General features: G+C 37.1%; 1 protein-coding gene across 3 annotated transcripts in view; it reads right to left on the bottom strand.

Annotated features, from left to right (window-relative positions):
• Window positions 1–2318: 2318 nt before the first annotated feature.
• The window catches only part of U2SURP (U2 snRNP associated SURP domain containing), a 50022-nt gene continuing 40172 nt past the window's right edge, over window positions 2319–12168 (bottom strand). For 2 of the 3 annotated variants that reach the window (XM_049867224.1, XM_049867223.1), the window contains exons 26-28: window positions 9392–9510; window positions 7964–8140; window positions 2330–6760 (exon numbers count right to left, since the gene is read on the bottom strand). In XM_049867224.1, coding sequence (XP_049723181.1) covers window positions 6622–6760; window positions 7964–8140; window positions 9392–9510 — 435 coding nt within the window. In that variant the 3' untranslated portion in view covers window positions 2330–6621. Of the gene's footprint in view, window positions 6761–7963; window positions 8141–9391; window positions 9511–12168 lie in introns of all 3 variants that reach the window. The other variant, XM_049867225.1, reaches the window with a different exon arrangement.

Raw genomic sequence — 12168 nt, forward strand, 5'->3', positions numbered from 1 at the left:
ATAACTGCTCACACCCAATAGCTACTGCACAACGCAATAAAACAAAATACGCTGAAACAAGAAAAATCATCTAATACCACGCCACGCAATAGGAATATTTAGCTGTTAAGGTGGCCAATCTACAGTGAGGTGTTTATTCTTTTCTATTCCAATGTTTCAGCTACATGGCGGGCCAAACAGCGTTTTTAATCAGAGTTTTGCTCTTCCAGGTTCATGTTTGCGCAGCTGTGAGAACTCCAAAGAGCTTTACAAATGTCCTGAGGACATTACTACAAAGCTATTATTTCTGAGTAGAATTTAAAGTGTAATTTCCTTTTCAAATTCTATGTAGTTTCAGCTCTCTACATTAAACTAAATTACTGTAGTTTTAGGAGACATTTCTTACTCCTGCATAACCTGAAAATACAAACAATAACTTGCAAACATACACAAAACACTAGAGTTCAATTACACTCAAATTACTAACCCTGCTTTTAGTCTTCTCCTCTCAGGATACTGTTCTCAGACCACTCATTCTGCGAAAATTGCATCTTGCTGCTCAGCTCTGGTAATTTGGATAGGATTTTTTTTTTACTTTGACCTTGGACAAAGAATCCAGTGTGCTTCATTATATTTCACTCTATTCTCCAGTCTCTTTCCGCATATACCCTATTTCAGTTGCATTACATTTAGATTTTCTTTTATGAGCTTCCTTTCAGAAACTCTGGTTAGTGAAATCTACTAAAAAACGACAACTAAAGAAAAATATTTTTTAAAATCTACTTAATAAAAATGTTTTTCTCAAAGGAAATTAAGTATCATCTTTAAGATTGGGATAGCGTATTATAAAGTTGTATTAATTGTGCAATAAACGTGCTAATGAATCTGCAAGTATAAATTTATAACAATCTGTTAAACCAAATACAAACTGAGTACGTATTAAAATCTATCTTTTGAAGGCCCTGGGGCTATGGAATTGTGGTGTCACTCTACTGTTCTAGTTATAAGATGTTCACCTTATTAGTTTTCAGGAATGTTGAATCAATGTTTCATTTTAAATACCATTGTATGACAACTGGAAACCCTGGCGGTGCAGTGGTTAACAGCTATGGCTGCTAACCAACAGGTCAGCAGTTTGAATTCACTAGGCGCTCCTTGGAAACCCTATGGGGCAGTTCTACTCTGTCCTATAGGGTCGCTAGGAGTAGGAATTGACTCGATGGAAGCGGGTTTGGTATGACAACCATGTGTTGGTGATTTACATGTGACTTCATCCTTACAATAACTATGCAAGGTAATATTATCCCCATTTTACAGGAGAGGAAATAAGATTCTGAAATACCACAGCTACAAGGCCTGGAGTTCAAATCCAAATGTAACTCCAAAGCCCATGCTTGTTCTCTTCCTCAACCACTGTGCCATGCTATGTCTCATTTTAAAAAAGTTCTGTATTCAAAAATGGTTTGATGCTCTGTTTTCTGAGAATAGGGAAAAATAAAAAATTAGAACAAAGGTTTTTTTTTTCCCCTTTCTATTGTGGCAAAGTAACTAATCCAAACAAACACTGCCAAAAAATTTTAATTTCGTGTCAGGCAATAAATACAACTAAAAAAAATTGAGTATGGTCATTAAAATATTAGCACTACAATTACAAAATCTCATAGCTTGTGTTCAGCTTATTTTGTACCCCATGCTATGACATGTTCACGGGAAAGGACATCATACATAAGCGTTAAGGTGAAGACAAGCCTGGTAAGTGGTAAAAATGGTAAAGATTTTAATGAGATGGTGGAGTAGATGGCACAGACACCTGGTACTACTCCATGCTTTCTTCTGGAGTTTTCTTGAAATAGAAAATGTTAATGTACCATTTGAGAAAATCCTTTTCAAGTTTTACAGGGAAATAGATGCTTAAAAGAAAAAGTGGGCTTTAAAAAGGAACCAATCAATTATTTTCTAACGTGATATTATGGTTGTTTTAAACCAAACCTTTCAGAAATACATACTAATGAATTTATATTTGCTAAAGCAGGTTGATGGTTATATAGATGTTTGACTATTCTACTTTTGTATGTTTGAAATTTTCCTCAATGAAACAAAAAGAACAAAATAACTCTTAAGGGGGGGAGCTCATGAAGAAATAAAATTTCCTAATCAACAGAATGATGTATCATGAACATATCTGACTGTAGGCTAAACATCTAGCCCATGAGAAATGCAGTAACATTTTAGCCACAACCAATAAAGGTGGCGTATTGCTTACCTCACCTGGGAGAAAGCTCCTGAAAACCAGACGTGCTTTATTAGGCTTGCATTAGAAAAGCTACTATATAGAGAAAATTACATGAACAGTCTTAAGTTTGCTATGAAAACAATGTATTTTTATTAAAGTAATTAAGAGTCAAAAAACAACAACAAAAGGGAAATTCCACAACCTTTGTTTGCAGCTATATAATCTTTATGTAGAAAAACTATAAAGTGACAGTCTGGTCTGGAAAGCAGCTCACAATAAACTTAACCCTTACATCAAAAGTAAGTGAATCCTGGAATCGGTTCACCTGAAGTTGTCTTGCTACAGGATATTTCAGTCGAGCTGATTTTGACTGTATTATTCTCATTTCTGAAAAACTGTCTTTCCTGATATTTCAAATCATCAGATATATAATATACAAGAGCCTGTTGAAGTAAAAGGATAAAACACAAATACTCCAAGCACAAAGACATGTGAAAATGAATTTGGGCCTTTTATCTATAGATCTACAAACCTATATAAATAACCAAGTACACACAGAACCATTTACAGTGACGCTCCGCGAGGCGGCACTGAATGAACACTGAGGCACTGCATCTTCGCCAGCGGAACTCGGCTCGCTCTGAACAGCAGCACGTTCCCACCTTGCAGTCTATCATTGTAACACTTCCCCTGGGATCTGCGTTGGTGTATTATCTAAGTCCTGGGAAGCTGAAAACAAAACTAAAGAGAAAAGTGTAAGGAAGTAAACACCCCCTAAAATCTATTCCAACACATGCATGTGAAATACAAAGAGAACACTTTGTAAGTGTGAGTTTTTACAAATGGTCACATGTTCCTTTAAACTTAAAACTAACATCTTCACTAGCATCTGCACTGAGTTTTCTATAACTGGCTTTTACATTAAAATGTACTAGAAGAGGAAAACAAACAACAAAAAGCTCTGAATTCTTAAATGTCTTGATAGGACAGTCTTAGGAAAACGGTATCATTTATTTTTAAAAGTAACTTTCTCCACTAAAGACCCTGCACTGTGTGGTCATCAGAGCAGGTTAAGTCACTGTGGGAATACAGAGTTCTGTTCTTATTTTTAATAACAACAACAATAATGATAAACTACCATCATGGATATATAATTTTTCAGAACGTACACCACCATGGAGGCAAATGTGTAGAGAACTTTTTAAGAAAACTACACTTGATCATGATTGGAACTTCTTACAAATGTTTTCTAGTGCTCAAGAATCTTAAAATTTGGGGCGGGGGGGAACAGAAGTCGTAAGCAAGTATTTCCTCTCTGGTAAGTTCTTTTTAATTGGAATAAAAGTCTCAGGTTAAGCCCACAGGAATGGTAGGCAATGAAAAAAAAAAATTAGCTCAGTGTACAGTAATTTCTGCAAACTTAAGCAGAAAAGCCAAGAACATTCTGAGCCAAATAAAAGCATCCTTTTGAGTCAGGAATCTTTGTTTTTTAGTTCTTTAATCTCTAATATCTCCACATGCTACAGACCAGAAATCCCCATTCACTTACTAGCAGTAAGAAAAACAATGCCAAAGAAAAGATTCACAAGCATGATCCTCTTCAACTGCGGGCTTCTTTGGCAAGAAACTGACTACCACTTATTTTCTTTCTCTCACCTGCAGAAGGGAGAGGAGTTAAGAACAGTATTAACCTGTTATTTAATGGTATTAATACACCCCCTGTGTATTAATGTTAGGTTAGAAAGGAGAGAGCCCAAGATACTCCTCTATAAGAAGAGTAGACAAGAGGATGTCCTCTTCCCTGTAGCTGTGGGAGGACAATAACTGCTTATTACAGAGCCAGAACAGGGTGCTTCCTCTTGACTAGAAGGTCGGGCCTATGAACATTTTAGTCAACCTCTAGAATTCTACTATGTAACTTAAGACTGTTCTTTACATTGGAAACAGTTGAATAGGCTATTATAAAAATATGGTAGACTATCTCCCCCCTTCACAATTCACCAGTTTCTGATCCCATTTAACGTTCACTGAGTCCAAGGCGAAATAAACAGACTTAATCGAGATATTTTCTCATAAATTGGAAATAACCCATCTACCAATACCATTTGCAATTCAAGAAAAAATTCAATATGATCTAATACATACATTAACAGACTGCACAGAAAATACATTCTATCAGGCTTAAGCAATCCTCCCACCATAAATGGAAGCCCGTCTCACTCACTGTCAAACTGTAATAGTTTCATCTGGAGCCAGATAAAGACAAGTGCTAAATTCCATTCCAGGAAGAAACACATGACAAAGAAGCACCCAAAACTGACTGAAGATTTTCTGCTTCCCTAGGATATTTTTTAAGGGAGAGCAATAAGCATTCCGTAAAACTGGAATGGCAAAATCATTACCTAACCAATTGTTTGTAAGCCTATACTAGATGACAGCGAATGACCTCCCCCCAAAAACCAAACCCACTGCCATCAAGTTGATTCCGACTCATAGCGACCCTACAGGACAGAGTAGAACTGCCCCATAGTTTCCACGGAGCACCTGGCAGATTCGAACTGCCGACCTTTTGGTGAGCAGCCATAGCACTTCTCTATGCCACCAGGGTTTCCAACAGTGAATGACAGAATGCCAAAATCAACAGCAACTCTACTGCTATTTTTCGCAAGGAAAGGAAGATTATATAAAATTTCATTCTCCCAGGCGATGAACCGAGGAGAAAAACATGCTGCTTTATAAAATGGCTGTATTTATAGGTTTTTAAAAATCAGCACCAAATGTTCACGTTTAATTATTCTGAGCAACTTTTAGGAATTAACATTTCCTAACAAAATGGACGAACGATAAGGGAATAACTATTCAAGCAATACTGCATGCTGATAAGAACCATTAAGCAAAATAATCTGATTGGCTGATTTCCAAAACTATTATGGGTTTGCCTAGTTTGGAAGGAGCACACTCAGTTAACACAGTAGTTAGTGCTCAGCTAACAGAGCTACTCTCTAAATCATGGGTAAAGTATTTATTTTGTGACTAGACAAAATTTTTAAAAAAAATCAACCTAAACCAAAACAATCCATTATGAAAATAGCTTTCTACATTCTCTATCAGAAAAAAAAAAAAAACACTGTACAATTAAATGCCTAAACAAAAAACCAAAAGCAAAATTCACAAATAGTAGTATCAGTTCAAGTCTACAGAGCCCTTTATAACATTATACTTATAGGAAAATTATAACCATTACACAAATTTTCTTATTCCTCATATCACAGTAATTTTATTCCTATTGTATAACAGATTTCAAATAGGCAAACAGTTTAAAATCACCTTTTTGCACTCTGAATTGCCTTGCAACTTTTGCATCTGGAAATGGATGTTCAATTTCCTGACAACTATTTTATGTTTTTTAATTTTAAAGTTACGCCTAAAACCAAATCCTTTTAAAACACTAAGCTGTTTTAAACAGAAGCCTGTAGAAATATTCTGATACCAGGGTTTGAAAGAGAACTTAAGAGGTCTATAAAGAGGCAATTATCATACAGAAGACTCTACGGCCAACTCTTATTGGAAAATTTCTTATAAATAAATGTCATTTCTGATAGAAGATAAAATCAAAAGATAGCCATTTGATTTTTCCCTAAAAATAAGTAGTTGCTCAGAACATTGGCTGGGTGTACTGAAATCATATTGCTCCTAATTTGTAAAAAGAAAAATGTTTTAGACAGGCATTCCATTAACAAAGCACCATGCCATATCCACCTGTCTTTTATCTCTGGGTACTGGTATTATCCAACAAAGAGAATCTTAATGAAGACATTGGTTGGCAAACCTACCAAACAGGAATCTCAGGTTCTTTAGTTCTGATAGCCATCTAAACACAGAAGGTTAGCTACTTGAACACTGGAGCCTGTAAAGTGCATTAAGTGAAAGAAACATAACAGCAGTGCAGACTCACTTAGAACTTTCAGGGACTTGCTGTCACCAGTGGGGCAAAAAAACAACATTATAGTTTTCTGTTCAGATTTTATTTGAAATCTAATTCCAATTTTCAAAGCTACAAAAGGGGGGGAAGACATCTGTATTTTTTTGCTAAGTCACAACATCCTAAAACAAAATACTACTACTGCCAGCAGATCCATTATACACATTTCTGATGAAATTCATTAACACAATAAAAATTTTATCTTGAGAAACAGCCACAACGAAAGTAATTTGTACAATATAAAACAATTGACAATTCTACAGATGCAGTTACTCATGAGTTTACACATGCATTCATAAACAAACAAACAAAAAAACCCCAGGAATGCTCTTTGAGTTTTTTTTTTTTTAAAAAACAGACTGTTCAGGCACAAAACAAAATCGCATTTCCAAGAAGTGACAGCATCTTAAAAACTGTGAACGCTATGTCAGTGTTTGTTTTTCTTTGACTTTTTGTGAGACCTGTGTGGAGATCGGGACTGGGATCTGGATTTCTTCCCTGATTTTTTAGGGGATCTAGACCGTGATCGCCTAGACCTTTTAGGTGTCCTTGAACCAGATGGTGATCTGAAAAAGGAAGCAAACAAAAACAATTTATCAAAGTAGTCATATGATCAAAACTGATTAGTCTTCAACTATCTAAAATGATCCTTAACAGAGCACAATAAGTCACTGAAACAAACAAGAGTGTAAATTTCTCAAGTTTATACTTTGCTATCGTGCACACATAAACACACGCAGTGCGCGCGCACACAGAGGACTGATCTTGTACTTACTATGCACTGCATCAGTCATCAGTAGAGCACTTGTTTAAAAAGACAGATTTCCAAGCCTTACCACTGATCTACCTAATTAAAATCTCTAGAGGAAGGAACTGGGATTTGCATTTTTAACAGGCTCCCCAGGTGGTTGGTAACACTCCCAAGTTTGAACCTCTCATCTACAAAAGTTTAAAACTGGCATTTAAGATCATTCACAAAATCTATTTAAAAAAAAAAAACCACAGTGGCTTTGTAGCCTGTTATCTTAAGGGTAAACAAGCACCAACTACTGCAGTAACATTCAAGGGCATCATTTAAGGCAGCGTAGTCTTATAAGAGCTGTTCACAGAGATTAGCCCCTCAAAAAAATGTATCCATATTAACATGTAAATAGCAAGTGTCATTTAGAAACGGAGAAAATTATCTATTTTATAAGGATTTTACTAAAAATGGTTACGATAACAAAGTTTTAGCATATAAAGCAATTTTAGCATTCAGGAAAATTCCTCTATTTAACACCAGACATATATAACATTTCTGAACTGCTTTTCTGGAACTACAAGGGAAAAAGTATATAAAATACTATGTTACATACTGAAGAGATGATATTTATGGTATTTACTTCCACAAATCTCTGCCCATGAACTTGCTAACAAGATTGCTGTGGAAAAAAAATGTATTTTTCTTTCAGTTTTGGAACAAAGAATATTCTATGGAAACTAAAGAATAGAACGAAAACTAAAGCAGCTACCCCTGTTCCATATATGAAACACTGGATATGTTTAAAATTCCTGGCAGGTCTTTTTACTTGTTGGAAGCCTTCTTGTGCTTAGTCATGAAAGAGACTGGGGGGAGTGTTGTAGGGAGAGACAGTATAAAACGAAAGTCTATCTCTTTGGTTTTCTAAAGTCCTTTAAAAAATGGCTGCCGACCAAGCTATCTTTAAAAGCTTGTAGAATAACAAGGAAACTGGCATTTGAAATATTACAAAAATGACTTGCATTTTTACCTTTTGGCCTTTTTGCTAACATCTCTAGGAGAATCTTTGTGAGATGACCTGGACCGTGAGCTCTCTTTATGAGATCTTTCTGAACGCTCTGATCGCTCCGATTTTGGAGATGGCGACTTCACCCGTCTACCGCTGCTACTTCGCGATGGGCTGGGGGATGTGCTGTGGCGCCTTTTCCTATGGAACAAATCCCCCAAATGCTGTGAAGTGAGCAAAGGATCAGGCATTCTCCATTCTTCTACTCAATTAGCTTTAATTCCTACGAGTTTATGCTGAATTTATTCTCACTAACCTTATTAATGTTCCTTTCCAATTACATTCAAAGCTCTTTGTATCAAAAACAAGTCTTAAAGATGGGCTGATCAAAAAACAATGGAATTCAACTAACCTGGATTTTCTTTTGCTCTAAAAGACATCACTAGAATAACCAACAAAATTTCATTAAAGTCTCTGGATTAGATAGTAGTATGATAATGTTAATTTCCCAGTTTTGATACTTTTAATGTGGCTATGAAGGAGGCCTTCTTATTTTAGGAAATATCCACTGAAGTATATAGGGGTAAAGGGATGTATGTTGGCAAGTTACTAATGGTTCAGCGAGAAGGAAGCAGGGGAAGAGTATGCGAAAGGAGAAAATAAAGCAAAAGTAGACTATTTTAACATTTAGGAAATCTGGCTGAAGGGTGTCTCGGAATTTTTTGTACCACTCTTGCAACTTTTCTGTAAATCTTAAGTCTTGTCAAAATAATAAAAGACAAAAAAGTGATAAGTTTATTATTTAACCAATTAGTATAACTATGTTATTTGTAACTATTTTTTTTTTTTTTTTTATACAGTGACTAAGTTAGAATTTTTCTATTTGCAATCACTTGGTTTTTATTAGCAAACCTCAGGTGGGTTAACTGTTAACAATTTTCTTTACTAAATCAGGTTTAGGAACTGTGAACACAAGAAATAAAAACTGAGAGAAAAACTTCTGGTTACAATAAATACGTAAGGTGCCAAGTAAGTCCCTATGGCCTACCCCCCCTTTCAAGACAAGACTGAGAGATTGAGGTTTACAGGTAGCAGCCACAGTACACAGAGACTGGACAAAATGTTTATAGTGGACGCAACAAGGAGCAAGCTGCTTTGTTATTTAAGTCTGAAGTCTGTTACCTGACACCGTAACTGAAGTCTTAACACAGAACAAACCTAAGGGCACCACTAGGGCGACATGAAGGGATGATGCCCCAGTTAATTAAGCCAAGAGCCAACTAACTGCACCATTTCTCAGCTAATTCTGCCTCCTGCAGGCAAAAATCAAACATTTTAATCATAGAAAAGTACTTTTCCAGTTTGCCAGCATCAATGATAAAAGTATCACAAAATAATACACCATTCCACAACCTGAAAGCAGTACACGCATTAAATATGAGAAATGCATACCTTTCTTTCCTCGTTGGAGTACATTCATCTTTTTCCTTCTTGTCTTTGGATCGAGATTCCAATTTTTCTTTATCCTTCTTATCTCGTTCTCGTTCTCTTTCTAATTCCTTCTCTTTCTCCTGTTTTTTTTTAAAGGAAGAATATTTAATTGTTTAAAACATATCAGTCTGTGTTAATTTCACAATATTTTCTCTTTCAGGGAACTATTTTTTTTTTTAAATCACTACTTAAAGTACAATATCATTTTCAAAAATATGTCTGCCTTTCCAGGAAACCGAGTCATTTCTTCTACTTCTACTGAATAATAATAGGGGTACCAGGGACAGCGGGTAAACATTTTCTGGGAATGCCTACCATAAGCCAAATAACACACTAAACAACCTTCCATATACCATTTCATAGAATCCTTTGTAACACTCCTAGGAGTAGTACTATTATTCTCATTTTAGAGATGAAAAATGAAGCTCAGGAAGGGTAGGTACCATGTCCCAGGTCACATACCAAGTAAACGGTGAAGTCAAGATTTGCACCCAAGCCCTACAGCCAGAGACTTTAAGTACTACCTATAGAGCATCCCCCTCAAAAAAATCAGAAAAGGCTAATAGCGCTATGTAAGGTGTGATTTTAGCTGTACGTCAAGGCAAGCTGATTTACTCAAAGAGAGCTCTTACCAAGGAAATGGGCTTAAAATTCACAATAACCTTCTATCCGAAAATTGTATTAATGAGAGGTAAGTACCAACTGCATTGGAAATTTAAAATCCTAATTTATAAAAATATAAACTAACTTCATGACTGTAAAATTACATAAACCAGGAAAACAACACATTTGCTCATCCCCAGATGCTACAAATTGCCACTTCCGACTTGAAATTCTGATTTCCGCTGATAATAGCATATTTAAAAGACTAGCTACAGGCAATTAACCACAAAGCCAATTCAGGTCTTAACTAACAGGAATTTAATTTCTTTATAATCTATATGGAGTCCCAGGGTGGTGCAAACAGTTAATGCATCCAGCCGCTAACAGCGAGGTTAGAGGATCAAGTCCATCCAGAGGTATCTCAGAAGAAAGGCCTGGTGACCTACTTCCAAAAAATTAGCCATTGGAAACCCTGTTCAGTTCTACTCCGACACACATGTGCCAGGATCAGCTCGAAGGCAACTGCTTTATTATTATCTGTGTGTGTCAAGAAAGCTATCCAACAGCTGACTCTTCTAATTTTTAAAAAGGGGAAAAAGCCTGTATCAGAGGTCAGCAAAGTTTTTTGCGTAAAGGTCCAGGTAGTAAATATTTTCTGCTTTGCAGGCCACAAAGGGTCTCTGTCACTACTACTCAACTCTACCACTATAGCGCAAAAGCTGCCACAGACAATACATAAATGAAGGGGATGGGTATGGCTTTGTTCCAATAAACCTTTATTTACAAAATCAGCCGAAGACAACAGCCTGCTGACCCCTGGCATACACTTTCAAAAAACACATCCTTTTACAACTACAATTACGGTAAGCAAGGAGACTAAAGTGGCGATACTCATTTTCAGCTTACTACCACCAGGATGAGCGAACCTCTCAAGGTACAGCCTTCCACGCAGATGGCAAAAGGGCCCCATGCAGTACAGGTAAGTAGCATCTTTAAAAAAAATCTCATTTATCCTTTTTCCAAATACAACATACAGGCTACACATTTAAAAGCTGATACCAAGGAGACGAACTACCTCTGACGATCTATAGGATCTACTTTCCTGACTGATAGTTTTATAGGAAGCATACTGCAGTTAAAATGCTTGAAATATTTTTTTTTATTAACTTTTATTAAGCTTCAAGTGAACGTTTACAAATCTAGTCTGTCACATATAAGTTTACATACATCTCACTCCCTACTCCCACTTGCTCTCCCCCTCGAGTCAGCCCTTTCAGTCTCTTCGTGACAATTTTGCCAGCTTCCCTCTCTCTCTATCTTCCCATCCCCCCTCCAGACAAGAGTTGCCAACACACTCTCCAGTGTCCACCTGATATAATTAGCTCACTCTTCATCAGCGTCTCTCTCCCACCCGCTGACCAGTCCCTTTCATGTCTGATGAGTTGTCTTCGGGGATGGTTCCTGTCCTGTGCCAACAGAAGGTCTGGGGACCATGGCCGCCGGGATTCCTCTAGTCTCAGTCAGACCATTAAGTTTGGTCTTTTTATGAGAATTTGGGGTCTGTATCCCACTGATCTCCTGCTCCCTCAGGAGTCCTCTGCTGTGCTCCCTGTCAGGGCAGTCATCGATTGTGGCCGGGCACCAACTAGTTCTTCTGGTCTCAGGATGATGTAGGTCTCTGGTTCATGTGGCCCTTTCTGTCTCTTGGGCTCTTAGTTGTCGTGTGGCCTTGGTGTTCTTCATTTTCCTTTGCTCCAGGTGGGTTGAGACCAATTGATGCATCTTAGATGGCCGCTTGTTAGCATTTAAGACCCCAGACGCCACATTTCAAAGTGGGATGCATTGAAATATTTTAAAACACTTTAACTCACAAGCCTGCAAGCTTGGGCATATAACCCTGGTTAATCTGAGAAAAAGCAGGAGTCAGTGACTTGCCCAGGGATGCCCCAGGGAGTGGTGCCAGTGTCCGAAGGTTGGCGCAGCCCCCAAATCACTTCATCCTGCTGTTCCCCATTACCAACTCTGCACCATTAACAGCTCCTTGCTGGCTGCAAGCTCTCTTCTACCTTTTTCCCTATTTCTTTCCTCTTCCTATATAACCTAATTATTTTCTTTGCAATGACAGCCATTACATA

This window comes from Elephas maximus, chromosome 23, assembly GCF_024166365.1.
Source record: "Elephas maximus indicus isolate mEleMax1 chromosome 23, mEleMax1 primary haplotype, whole genome shotgun sequence".
Lineage (NCBI taxonomy): Eukaryota > Metazoa > Chordata > Mammalia > Proboscidea > Elephantidae > Elephas > Elephas maximus.